At 39.8% G+C, this 12,817-nt stretch overlaps 1 protein-coding gene across 1 annotated transcript; it reads right to left on the bottom strand.

Moving 5' to 3' along the window:
• Positions 1 to 2,492: 2,492 nt before the first annotated feature.
• Positions 2,493 to 3,418, bottom strand: LOC131229745 (EPIDERMAL PATTERNING FACTOR-like protein 2). The gene is made up of 3 exons (XM_058225759.1): positions 3,057 to 3,418; positions 2,934 to 2,968; positions 2,493 to 2,826 (listed from the first exon to the last, which is right to left on the bottom strand). The coding sequence occupies exons 1-3, from the start codon at positions 3,157 to 3,159 to the stop codon at positions 2,584 to 2,586; spliced, it is 381 nt and encodes a 126-aa protein (XP_058081742.1). The 5' UTR covers positions 3,160 to 3,418; the 3' UTR covers positions 2,493 to 2,583.
• Positions 3,419 to 12,817: the final 9,399 nt, after the last annotated feature.

The following is a 12,817-nucleotide window of genomic DNA, read 5'->3' as shown; positions in this document are numbered from 1 at the left end:
TATGTGGGAGGGGATTAGGTGCGGTCCTAGCCGTGGGGCCCACCTTGATGTATGTATTGTATATCCACACTGTTCATTCGTTTTGCCATATCATTTTAGGGAATGAGCCCAAAAACGAGGCAGACCCAAATCTCAAGTGGACCATACCACATGAAACAGTTGTGATTGAACACCTACGGTTAAAAACTTTCTGAAGAATCGTGGACAGTAATGCCCACCGTTAAATTTATTTGCCATCCAACCTGTTGATATGGTCACATAGAACAGGATGAAAGGAAACAACAAATATACTAAAATGAGCTGGCAAAACAGATGGACGGAGTAGATATGCAATACATATATCAAAGTGGGCCCCACGGTCAGGGCCGCACCTAATCCGAAATGGATGGGCTGGGCTAGAGACAATCCATTGAAGCCCACCAACAGACCAGACTCCAGGTCCAGCCCAACCGATGAGCAGGGCCAGACCCATAATCCAAATTCTCAGCCGACCAATGCTACATGAGTCCGGATAATCCAGGTAGACTTGTCAGGCCTTCCAGCATATCAAGGATGGGTAGGGTTGGCAATGGGCCGGTGGCCCACCCATCCCACCTTTGGACAGAGCTTGGACCTATTAGATTAGCTTGTGGGCTGGGCTTTGGATCCGACATTTATCCACTAATTAATTTCGAGTTGAGCTTGGGTCAGGTTATTCTACCATATAAATATCCATTTCTTTGTATATTTGTGGCCCACGTGGTCAACGGTAGACCATTGGTTTTCATTTTTCCAATATGATCAACAGATGAAATAGGAACATATGGGCCGGACCAACCTTGGAGTGTTGGGTGAGGCACCCAATCCCAGCCCTTATCCACATATGGGTCGGGTCCAATTAATCATTAGGCATCCAATGGGCCCGAACGGGTCCAAAGTAGTTTTGGATTTGGAAAGGTCAAGGCCCACACAGGCCTTACCCATCCTCCTTGAATTTCTCGCACTTTGTTTCCTCTCTTTGTTTTTCAGTGATAAGAAATGCTCCAGTGCACTTAGAAACACCGTGAGTTACAGTGCTCCCAGTTACATTGGGACACATAAATAGTCGGGTCCATTGATCTAGACTGCTCATTAGGTCCAACATAAAGTCATGGGCTACCTTTCTAACATCAGACCAATCACAGAAATATTAACCATTTGATCAACAACCTTTAATATGGACGGACAAGATCGTCTGCACAAAAGTAGGTCCAATCTACAATTTGATCCATCCATATCTCAGGAACCATCTTGGATTGATTATGTTTATTAAAAATAGCTTTTTTTAGGCAATGGTAACTGTCCCATCCATGGATTAGTATGCAGATGGCTATATAAAATAACACCTAATCAATATTGATTAGACCACCCCATCAGTTGCACTAGCCCATGAAATCTGCTCTCTAATAAATAGACGGTTCAGATTAATCCATCGGACTGTCCAACCTATCAGATGCAACTAAGAGCACCATAACCTGTAGGGCTTTGAGAGCATAGTAGGATTTCTCTTTACCGATAATAAACATGGCTTAGAACGATAACATAGACAGAAATGAGCGGGAATGTCGCCAGCTAGGGTAACACCTAATGGGTGTTTCCCTGACCGTGGGGCCCACCTTGATGTATGTGTTGTATATCCACGCCGTCCAGTTTTTCCAGCTCATTTTATAGCATGGTCCCAAAAATGAAGCAGATCCAAATCTCAAGTGGACCACACCACATGAAACTGTGGTGATTGACCATTAAAATCTTCTTGAGGAGCACAAAAGTTTTTGATCAAGCTAATACTTTTTTTTTCCTTCATTCAGGTCTGTGTGACATTATTAACAGGTTGGATGGAAAATAAGCATTACGGTGGGCCCTAGGAAATTTTCAACGGTAGGCGTTCAATGATCACTTTTTCCTGTGGTGTGGTCCACTTGAGATTTGTAACTGTTTCATTTTTTTGAATCATGCCTAAAATGAGCGGGAAAAACTAATGAACGATGTGGATATAAAACACAAACATCAAGGTGGGCCCCACGGCCATGGAAACACCTGATCCGCTCCCATACTGGACTTTCTTTCCCTACGACATGTCAACTGAGTAGTAAATCTGAACCGTCAAAAAGTTCCATTTCATCATAAAGATCGTCTCGGATCGACAACCGTCCATTAATTACTTTCGGTATGGCCCACCTGATCAGTGGAATTAACCTAATTTCCAATCAAACTGATCTTGATGATGACACCGATCTTTTGAGACACATTGGCGGGAAAAAAGGCGCAGTACAGTAAGATATGGTGCACACGCAGTACCTGATCATCTCATCCAAACACATCCAACGTTCCACATGCACTCTCCCTCAGCTACCGTTTTGTGTATTTTCTGAAGCATTTAAGATAATAAAAGACGGAGAGAGATTACAATAGAAATGAACAAAAAGAGAAGTCCTACAAAAATTCATCTCCTCTCAGTTCTACAAAAACAGAAAGAAAACAAGAACAAAAAAGAATTCTGATTGATTTTTTCAAGTATTCCTATCCACAATTGAAATGGGTTTTTCTTCATAACTCATTTTTCAGTCAGGGATTGAAAATCATATCTCCACATTTGCATTTCCAACTCATGGGCTTGTAATTGGAAGTGTCTTCACGACTAGAGCTGATTGTAGAGATTCTGGTGGAATGCCTTCTTTCACTTCTCTCTTGTGGAACTGCTGGTACCTGAACTGCCTCACAATGCCCACATGAACTACACCTTCTTTGGCAGCTCGGTGGCCTTGATCCGATCCTCGCCCTCAGAAACATCTTCTCTTCTTCTCCTACCTTCAATTCCCACCAAACCCAAAATCCCATTTCAAAAATTCAATCAAACAAGCATGAGAGAGAGAGAGAGAGAGAGAGAGAGAGAGAGAGGCATTGAGATATCTCACCTTGGAAACCTCGAGAAACTTATGAATTTTAAGGCCTGCACCAAGAAATTCAATATATAAGTTTGATTGAAAATTGTAAAGAGTTGAAGGAAGAATGACAAATTTCAAAGGAAGGCTACTTACCATCAACCATGAATCTCATTTGGGTTGAGCTTGAAATGAGGAGAAATGATATGAGAAGGTAGAGATGTGTGTGATTGCAAATGGGATTACAGCTACAACCCATTAGGAATGAGAGAGAGAAAGAGAGAGAGAGAAAGAGTGGGAGAGAGAGAGATGAATTAAATAGAAGGATGGAATTGGAGGTGATGGGCAATCAGAGAGCAGTGTCCTATAAGGTCAGATATTGAATGCGACCGTAACCATACAAGCTCTCTCTCTCTCTCTCTCTCTCTCTCTCTCTCTCTCAATAGAAAATCAATGGACTACAGTTACAGCAGCCCCATCACAAAAGAAAGAAAAGCCGAAAACAGAACGGCCTTCAGCATCGGTGAATGAGCCAAACAACAAGAAGTAGGCGAAGGTTGGAGCTGAGGACAGCAACAAGGAGAGAGAGAGAGAGAGAGAGTACAACAGGACCCAAAACCAGCAAAAGGCTAAAAGATCCCACAAACCAGCTGGGGATTCTCACAAAGAGACATGTAATCACAGCTGGTCTCTCTCTCTCTCTCTCTCTCTCTCTCTCTCTCTCTCTTGTTTCAGTGTGTTTTCTTGTGGTAGTTGGCCTGAACAATCCCAATCCAACACGCCATGTACAGAAAGAATATATATGTGATGGTATCGAATTCTAATCACATTCATAAATCCATATCTCTCTTCATATCTTTTTTTTTTATACACACATTAATACATTTTATATTTTTCTTCTTTTTCTTTTTTCATGATTCTCTTTCCCTACTTTGGTGCTACAATGGTACACTTTCTAATACTAGCAAATATTTGGCTCTTCTCAGTTCCCACGTTTGGAGGGGCTTGTCAACCTCTCGGGTTAGGGTCGGGTCGGGTCCTATCTTATCCGTACCCTGTCTAGTGATTTTTTCAGGACTCTTGCATGAGAATGATACCCTTCATGTTTGATAAAAAATAAAAAATTAAAAATCGATTCTTAAAACTGTAATCTTTTGCCAATTGTTTTACGCAGCTAACTAGGCACACAAGCTTGTGGGGCCCACTATACTGTATATGTAAAATCCACTTCGTCCATCAATTTCCATCCTTGATCCTAGAATCTGGGACCAAAAATCAGAGATATCTACATTTCAGGTGGGCCACACCATAGGAAATAATGGGTACGTTTGTGTGTGAGTGTTTATCTTTCATCAAACCCGTTAATCAGGTGTAACTCACCAAGATGAAGTGAAAATACAAATCTCACCCTGATTCAAATATTAGGCGGGCCACACCGTGTGAATTTAGAGGTTTAGATGCAGCTTTTACATTGTCCCCATTGGTGCGGCCCATCAAAGTTTTTTAATTGTGTTGATCATTTGTATGTACGGTTACAATAATGGTTCTCACCTGATAGACGGAGTGGAATTACATATAAACATGGTGGGTCCCACAGGATGTTGTAGACGACTAGAATAGGTAAGGCCGTACGGGTGCTTGAGGCTGGCTCTTCTTGTATCCTCGTGGAAAAAGCTCGTACAGGCGGGAAACGGATTCGCTACTCCCCCTGACACCAGCCAATGGCTGATGGACGGTGCTCTGTGGGCCCCACCATGATGTATGTGTTACATCTATGCCGTCCATCTATTTTTACAGATCATTTTAAGGTATGAGACCAAAAATGAGATATATCCCAATCTCAAGTGGACTACATTACAGAAAACAGTTTTGAATGAGCGTAGACCATTAAAAACATTTTGGGGGCCATAAAAGTTTTGGAGCAAGCTGATTTTTGTTTTTTCCCTTCATCTGGGCCTGTATGACCTAATCAACATATTGGATGTCAAATAAACAGTACAGTGGGCCTAAGGATGATTTTAATGGTGGATATCCAATTACTACTGTTTTCATGTGGTGTGGTCCACCTGAGATTTATGTCCCTCTACTTTTTGGGATCAAGCCATAAAATGATCTGTAAAAATGGATGAACGAAATGGATGAAACACATACATCATTGTGGGGCCCACAGAGCACCGACCATCAGCCACGGGGCTGGTGGCAGGGGGAGTAGCCAATCCGTTTCCGTACAGGCGAGCATGTTGGGCCCACCAGTATGTGCATATGACATCCAACCTGTCCATCAGTTTAGCATCCACCGTGAAAGTTGGATGCCCAAAATTCAGGCCAATCCAACGGTCATGTGGACCACTGTGATTCTGGCGGTTGTCTGTTTCCATTGTGGTTATCTCCATGTTGTTTATATGCCATCCAAAAAATCAGGCCTGTAAATTCATTAGGTGGGCCTATCTTTGAAAACAACGGGCAACCATCCCAAACATCCACATTTGCCAGTGGTTTACATGGCGGTTGGATCGACCTGATTTTTGGGTGCCCAACTTCCATAGTGGGGCAGCCACAATGGACAGGTTGGATGCCATAATCACACCCAAGTGGGCCCCACGCGCAGCACCAGTAAAATAAGCTTATTCTACAAGGACTAGAGGAACCATCCAACTTAAACTCTGATACCTTGGTAGAGTGTGATGGACGACACGCAGGCACTTAAAATTGCATACATAGCATACAAGTAAGTTGAATTAAACTGTTATGGCTCCAACTTAGATGTATTATGAAAAAAAAATGCTTATCAAGTATACAAAAGGAAAGTTACCTTCTTTTTTCTTTTTCTTTTTTTATTTTACACATGCACACACACCACCACACACTCACGCCATGGTGGGATTTCACCACCTATTGGTATTCGAACCCTCGACCAGGTGTTGAAACTCCTGAGAGTCTACCACTAAAGTAAGATTAAGGACCCAAAGGAAAGTGCTTTGATACTCTGGCAAAGCAAGGCACTTGATATGCAAATACTAATAAATTGTATGCATTGGCTGGCATTAAACCAGCTAAATTGAGGTACCAACTGTCTTTAAGTCACAAGCCCAAAATCAAACTGTTTGAACTATCTCAACCTTCAACTTGTGCATAGCATTTATTGAAATAAAATCATTGAATACTTTTCATTTTTAACCATCCATTCAATAGTTTTATTATCATATATGTGTTATTTTTGTTCATAGTACATCTACAAATGGCCCATATTTTGGACAGTCTAATTTGAATACATGTATGCAGTTTATAATTTATAGGTGAACGTCCCAAATGGGTCACACTCCGCAGATGCAAGCATCTGTCCTCTGACTAGTATAAATGTAAAATTATGGTCCATAGGGAAAATATGATTTATGACTAGAACCGTCTATGCTATAGACGATGCTATATATATAGGTTTCACAACAAGAATTATCCATGCATGAGTAGAATTAATAATGAAAGACTAGTAAAGGACAATTCATGGAGGGCTAAGATTACATAAATTTGGGTGAGAGGGGCCTAATTGAGGAAAATGGTGTTAGCGCATGCTATAGGTTCTAAAGGCTATAATTTTGTGACGAGTTATTTGTTTCATGTGCAATATATATTGTTGGAAAGTTATGGACAAGCTTTATATTTTAGTCAATTGTCCAAAGTTCATTGGCCTTCAAACAACCTCATTGTGCCTTAATTAAGGAAAATGCATCTTGCTTAGCAAGGAGCAAATGCCAATATAGTTCCTGCCAGTTTTCTGCTTCAAAGCCGGTGACGCAATGGCTAGCTTCAAAATCGTTGCAGGCCACAACCTTGCAAAATTAAATTATTTTAAGGATTAAATAATGGTTTTAAGTTAAAACTTGCTATTTTTGGTAATGTTTTATTTTTCTATTTTTAGAGTTTTAAGAGTCTAATTGGAGTCTAAAGTCTTTATTTTAATTATTGAAGAATTTTTTGTGAGTTTTAATAGAATTAAACATAATTTTACTATTTTGAGTCAAATTATAAATTTAGAGCTCTAAAAAAAAAAAGAAAAAAAAAAGAAACCTTAAATAAGTAATCAACACTTTCCATTGATGATATCAATTTTATCTCTTATTTAGAAGAGTTTATTTCCTTGTGGATTTAAGAACTATTCTTTAGAAGGAGAAGTTGATTTCTTCTTTTTATCCTTATGTTAACTTGACCTAGCTACCAAGTGGTCTAAGGATAGAAAATTTTCATGTTAGATGCTCTTGGCCTTATGGGCTCTAGTTAGATATTGGATTTTAAATGTTAGTTTATGAGTTGCATGTTATTGATCTAATCATGACCAAACTCCAATTACATTAGGGTTGAGCATCAATACCTCAAGTTCAACTTGGGTTGGGTTAGGCCTCAGCCAAACTCCTCTTGAGGTTGGATTGGGTTAGGCTGAGCTTCAGTTGATAATCAATGTAACTTATTCTGCTTGATTTGCAACTCTAGTACTTCTAATAATGAAATATTCTAGTGTCATAACCAAATAGAAAATATTGTTGCATTCATGAAAAAGAGTGGGTGTTAAAATTATATATACAACCAAGTATATTATATTAAAGGGTTTTCACTAAATGCCACCCACTTTTTAGCCTAATTAGACAAAATCATTCTCTTCCTCTTTTTTTTTTTTTTTTTTGGGTAGATTTCACTACTTATATTTTGAGGATTTTTTTTCTTTACCACTTTTGCCAAATCTCAGTAACAACCACTGGCCTATTTATGAAACTGATGAAAATATATCCCGGTAACAACCACTAGCCTATTTATGAAACCTATGAAAATAGCCATTATATTTAGTATCTATGGACAACAATTCGGCAAAAAGAACATGGACAGCGATTTGGACTACTCGAAGATTGTGGATAATGATCTAGGCAGTTCAACACTAGGTGGTTGGTGAGTTGGAACATGAAAAGTAGGTGGCCAATTATTTTGCTATTCAAGAGTACGTGGACAATGATATGTACCACTTGAAGATGGTGTACAACAATCTAGACTAAGGTGAACAATGATTTGGGCTATTCGAAGATGGTGGACAAAATAAAATGATCCTACCATCATTAGATGCAAAGATGTGAACACTTCTTAGGATATTCTTGTCGGTTATATAAATAAGCTAACGACCATGACCAAGGTTGGCAATGAGTGGAGTTAGAGTCGGGTTAGGGTTAGTTTTAGCCTTAGCGCTAATTGGACTAAAAAGGCCTTGGCCTTGACTAGAGCTAGGCAGAATCCGACCTGATCCAATCCGATCTGAATCGAAGACCAGGATCGGGTCGGTTCGAGTAGGCCCACTCAGATCCAAACGTATATCGAGTCGAGTTCGGATCAGTGGCCAATTCGAACCGATCTGATCCGGTCCGATTTGGTCAGGAACTATATAATTAATATTTACTTTTTTATTTTCACTTTTTTACTACCCGCCTTACCGGAACGGAGCCCTAATCCATCCCTTCTTTTTCTCTACCCAGACGAGCGGCACCGCACCTACTCATCTCTCCTCCTTTCTCTCACTCTTTCTCTCCCGATTTCCCTCCTCTCCTTTCTCTCTTCTTTTCTCTCATTCTTTCTCTCCTGATTTCCCACATCTCCTTCTTTCTCTCATTTTCTCTCCTGATCTTAATTCAGCCCAGTCCAAATCGACTGGATAGACTCAACTCGATTTGATTCGATTCAGTTTTTCAGACTGAGTCAGACTCGGTTTGGGTCAAGCCAGCAAGAATTCAAATCAAATCAAATCAGCCCTATTGGTCTTGATACCGGTTCGAATCGAGTTCGGGTCAAGTTCTTGGAAAAATCAGATCCAAGTCGAGTTGGACCCAATTCAGTCCAACTCGACTCGATGCCTACCTCTAGCCTTGACCTTAAGCACTTTAGGTATTACAGGGCCAACCTCATAAGAAAAAGAGTAACATAATCAAAGGTTTGAAATTATCCGAATCTATGAAAATTTTGTAGAAATTCTTAGTTACTAACGAATCCTCATCATATAAATAGTTTAGATCTTTAAAACATGATCCCAAAGCTAATATTACTTTTAAACTACAGGCATATGTTAAATTGGCCCACTCACCAGTGTCTTCAAATCGTCCATTCTTTTATATAATGGTGAACCACTCGACGGTTGGACCTAAACCCTGGCTGGCTGGCTAGAATCAACTATTAAGGGGGTCATTACCATATGAAAGAATGGATGGTTTTAAAGTTGCTTGTACGTTTGCTTAGGGAATAGGATAGATGGGTGCAGGCCGTACACATAAAAAGAATTGAAAAAAAGGCTTTTGCAATCCATGCAGTCCGTTGCAGTAAAATCTCAGCCATTTTCTGGCAAGCAAGTACATATTCTATGAGAAATTTACCTCTATTAACCAATGCGGTCAAAGTATTTGAGAGGGCAAAAATGTCCAAAGCCAATTAGACTTATATAATTATAGAGGCAGAGATATTTACAATGGAGTTATCATCACCCACAACCTAAGGAGGAACATAGTATTCTTGGGTCTACCATTTGTGAGTGTGGGGCCCATGTTTCAGTGATCCATACCATTTGTCTGTTGGGCTTCAACATAGATGGACCATGCCTGAAAAATCTCCAATAAAGACTTCTTAACCTTTCAACATGTGGCCTACTAATATACCATTAAGAAGATATGCAGCAACGGTCCAGATTCATCGATTTTTTTTAAAAAAGTACAAGGTTGGTGGCTATGATCTTCTAACGTGTGGGAGATTTTATGGATACTGTCAAGCTACTTTAGGACCCGACAGCAATGGTCTGGATTAAAGACTTGTGGACCCAAATTGTAAAAGATGAAGGTGGGTAGATCATCCATTGATCAGATAACTCTCACTCACTGTTTATCTCGTTTGGAAGGAATATCTTGATTCCCAAGGAAGATGGTCTATCTGTGTAGTGTCAGAAGGTAGCTGTCCGTAAAATAGAAAATACAATGGCTCAGAAGGGAGAGAGAGAGAGAGAGAGAGAGAGAGAGTACCGTTACATATTTCTTACGCATTATCAACCAGCAAAAAAATATTCTCTGTTTGTTCCTGACCGATTTACACGTGGCACCAATGTACCCGTCCATATATTCGGCTGCATTTTGGTGGATGGATGGAGCATAGAGCCAACATCGTGACCATCTGATTTTGCTCCCTTAATTTGTCCCGCTGAGAATTTAAGTTTTAGCTGCCCTTTGATACCCATCATTTGATGATCAGGGCCGTCCAATCAGTGTGAATTTCGGGGTATGCTTCACCCATATAGAGCCTTGTGTTTTGGACGGTCTGGATTGATGTGCTTGTGTGTAATGGATGAGACACCGTACATTGCCTTTGCACCCATAGACATGCATGTATTTTAAAGTAGGTAAAATTTCAGATACCTGTGTTCGTGGACAAGGGACCAAATCCTCACCAAACTGGTAAAATTATTATTATCATGAATTCCGTTCAATAATAATATAAATAGGAAAAAAATATTTTTATGTGCATTTGTTAAATATAAAGCCCACAATAAAATAATTATATTTCAAATGTGAGATCAATGATAAAATAGTTAAAGTTATCATTTGTGTAAGAAAATTATTAGATGGTGTAAATTAAATTGATATTTGATTTGATCTTAGTATTTATTATATTTGTATATATTAATATTAATTAGATTTTAGGATATGCAAATAGCTACTAAGTTATTTGCATTTTCGATCATGTATCTTTTATATATTGAGAATTTCCCAGATTGTAGTATTCTCCACCTTACAAAAATCCTCCCTCCAATGTGGTTGGTATACCATTGACATGCATATGCCTATTAGAGAAAGTTTAACTTATGCAACCCAATGAGATGACACCACATTGGAGATAAAGCTGGATTTACAACTCAAGTAGGCTACACCACAATAATAATAGAGCGGAAACACTAATAATAATTCTATGGACAGGACCCACCATGGGGTTATTATACCATATCCAACCCATTCATCAGGTGTGGTTGACTAGGATGAGCAGATACTCCAAAATCCCCCTCATCCAAAACTCAGATACATCACCACATTGCTTGAACTTGAGGTTTTCGGCATGATGGCCAGTGGTTTGGCTAGCCTGAGTTTTGTTTGCCTGGTTTTAGATATATACCGAGAGAATGAGAAGATGCATCTGATAGATAGAGTGGATTTCACATGCACAACATGGTACGGGATCACAGAGCTTAGGCGTTTGATCAGTTGCATACAACATGTGTTGTAGAGGATTTCTGTCCAATTACCAGTTTCCCACGGCCTGGCCTTCCCAGTTTCCCAAGGGATGGGCTTGGGCTAAAAAATTCTAAGCCTTAATGGTCAGGATCGTCCGACGGGTTGTCTTTTCTACTAGTCTATTGCTTTCCCACACGAAGCATATAACCCTAGGTTCAACGAAACATCTCCTTCCCTGGTATTCATTCTGCAAAAGTGCAATGCATGCTCAATTGATCAAGGCCATTGATTTGATGGGCCTACTATAGAGACCCATGCACCCAAAAAACCCCTTTTGGGAGAGTTTTAAACTTCCAATCCTTCAATTGGTGGCAAGTTAATGAGTAATTGTAATTATAAATTAGTATACTTAATTGATGGCCAGTCATAGTTTAAAAACCAGAAAACTCTAACAAAATTCAATTTTAATAAATATAAATTATTATATTTGTAATTATAAAGAATATTTAAAATAGTTAATTACAAGTATTATAAAGTAAGATATTTAGCATGTAAGTACAATGTAATTTAGTAGCAGAAGCTATCACTATCTAGGCTGAGATGTGGGTTTTGATCTCTCAAACAACACGTCCATGATGGAATTGGCAAAGCTCTAATTATGTAACACCAACACCCTTAAATATTGTTATGAAAAACTATGGTGGATTAAAAAAGAAAAAATAAAATTGAAAAAAGAACAACCAGCTTTGCTAAGCCGACGCGTAGGGGTGTACACGAACTGAGCTAGCTTGGTTAGCTCGCTCAACTCAACTTGAAAAAGCTTGATTCGACTTGATTCATAGCTGAGTTCGAGCCTAGTCAAGCTAATTTTTTAAGATCGAAAATGAGTTCGAGCCGAGTTCGAGCTGGCCCCAACTCGACTCAACTCGGATCGAACCCAGCTCAAATTGAACTCGGATCAAACCAGCTCGGCGACACGGTTACTTTGATATTGATGCTGCTCACCAAGTGTTTGATGAAATGACTCAAAGAAGTGTGGCTGGTGGCAAGGAAGGTATATATATGAAACCAACACCTTTTTTTCTTGATTTTTATATTGCTTAGGTGTTTGATAAAATACCTGTAAAACTATTGCTGCTATTTGAATTACAGTGAGATTTTGAAGGTGCAGTCCAAGTGTTTGTGAAAATGCCTTAATGACGAACTCAGCTTGATCTTGGCTCGAACTTGGCCCGAATTGCTGACCAAACCGAGCCAAGCCGAGTTCAAGCTGAGGTCAGCTAGTGGCCAAGCCGAGTTGAGCTGAGGCCAGCTCGACTCGACGTACACCCCTATCGACGCGTCTGTACAAGGTCATGTACCCCACGCACCGATGCTCCGACAGGTGCAATATCCAAGCTGTCCATCAGGTAGTTGTTCTTTACCACATATAAACCTGGTCCATTCGGCATGTGGACCATGATGATTGAAATAGTTTGATGGGCAAGAAAACAAAGCCATGGTCTTTTCATCCATAAATTCATTTCATATACAGCGGCCCACCTGACTAGTCGACTAACCTGATTCTTAGGCAAGAACATCTACGTAGTGTCATCAGTATGCCTATGATGAATGGATTTGCATCTAGTACCAATGTGCCATGCTGGCACACGTGTGGCATGTACATGACCTGCTTTGTAATGG

Source organism: Magnolia sinica, chromosome 16 (genome assembly GCF_029962835.1).
Source record: "Magnolia sinica isolate HGM2019 chromosome 16, MsV1, whole genome shotgun sequence".
Lineage (NCBI taxonomy): Eukaryota > Viridiplantae > Streptophyta > Magnoliopsida > Magnoliales > Magnoliaceae > Magnolia > Magnolia sinica.
Note: the sequence above shows the minus strand (reverse complement) of the source record. Positions and strands in the feature narration are given on the sequence as shown.

Coding starts and splice junctions, on each gene's coding strand:
- LOC131229745 (XM_058225759.1), bottom strand. CDS start 3,159: ATGGGTTGTAGCTGTAATCCCATTTGCAATCACACACATCTCTACCTT. Junction 2,969..3,056: donor AATGAGATTCATGGTTGATG/GTAAGTAGCCTT, acceptor TTCTTGGTGCAG/GCCTTAAAATTCATAAGTTT. Junction 2,827..2,933: donor AGTTTCTCGAGGTTTCCAAG/GTGAGATATCTC, acceptor TGGGAATTGAAG/GTAGGAGAAGAAGAGAAGAT.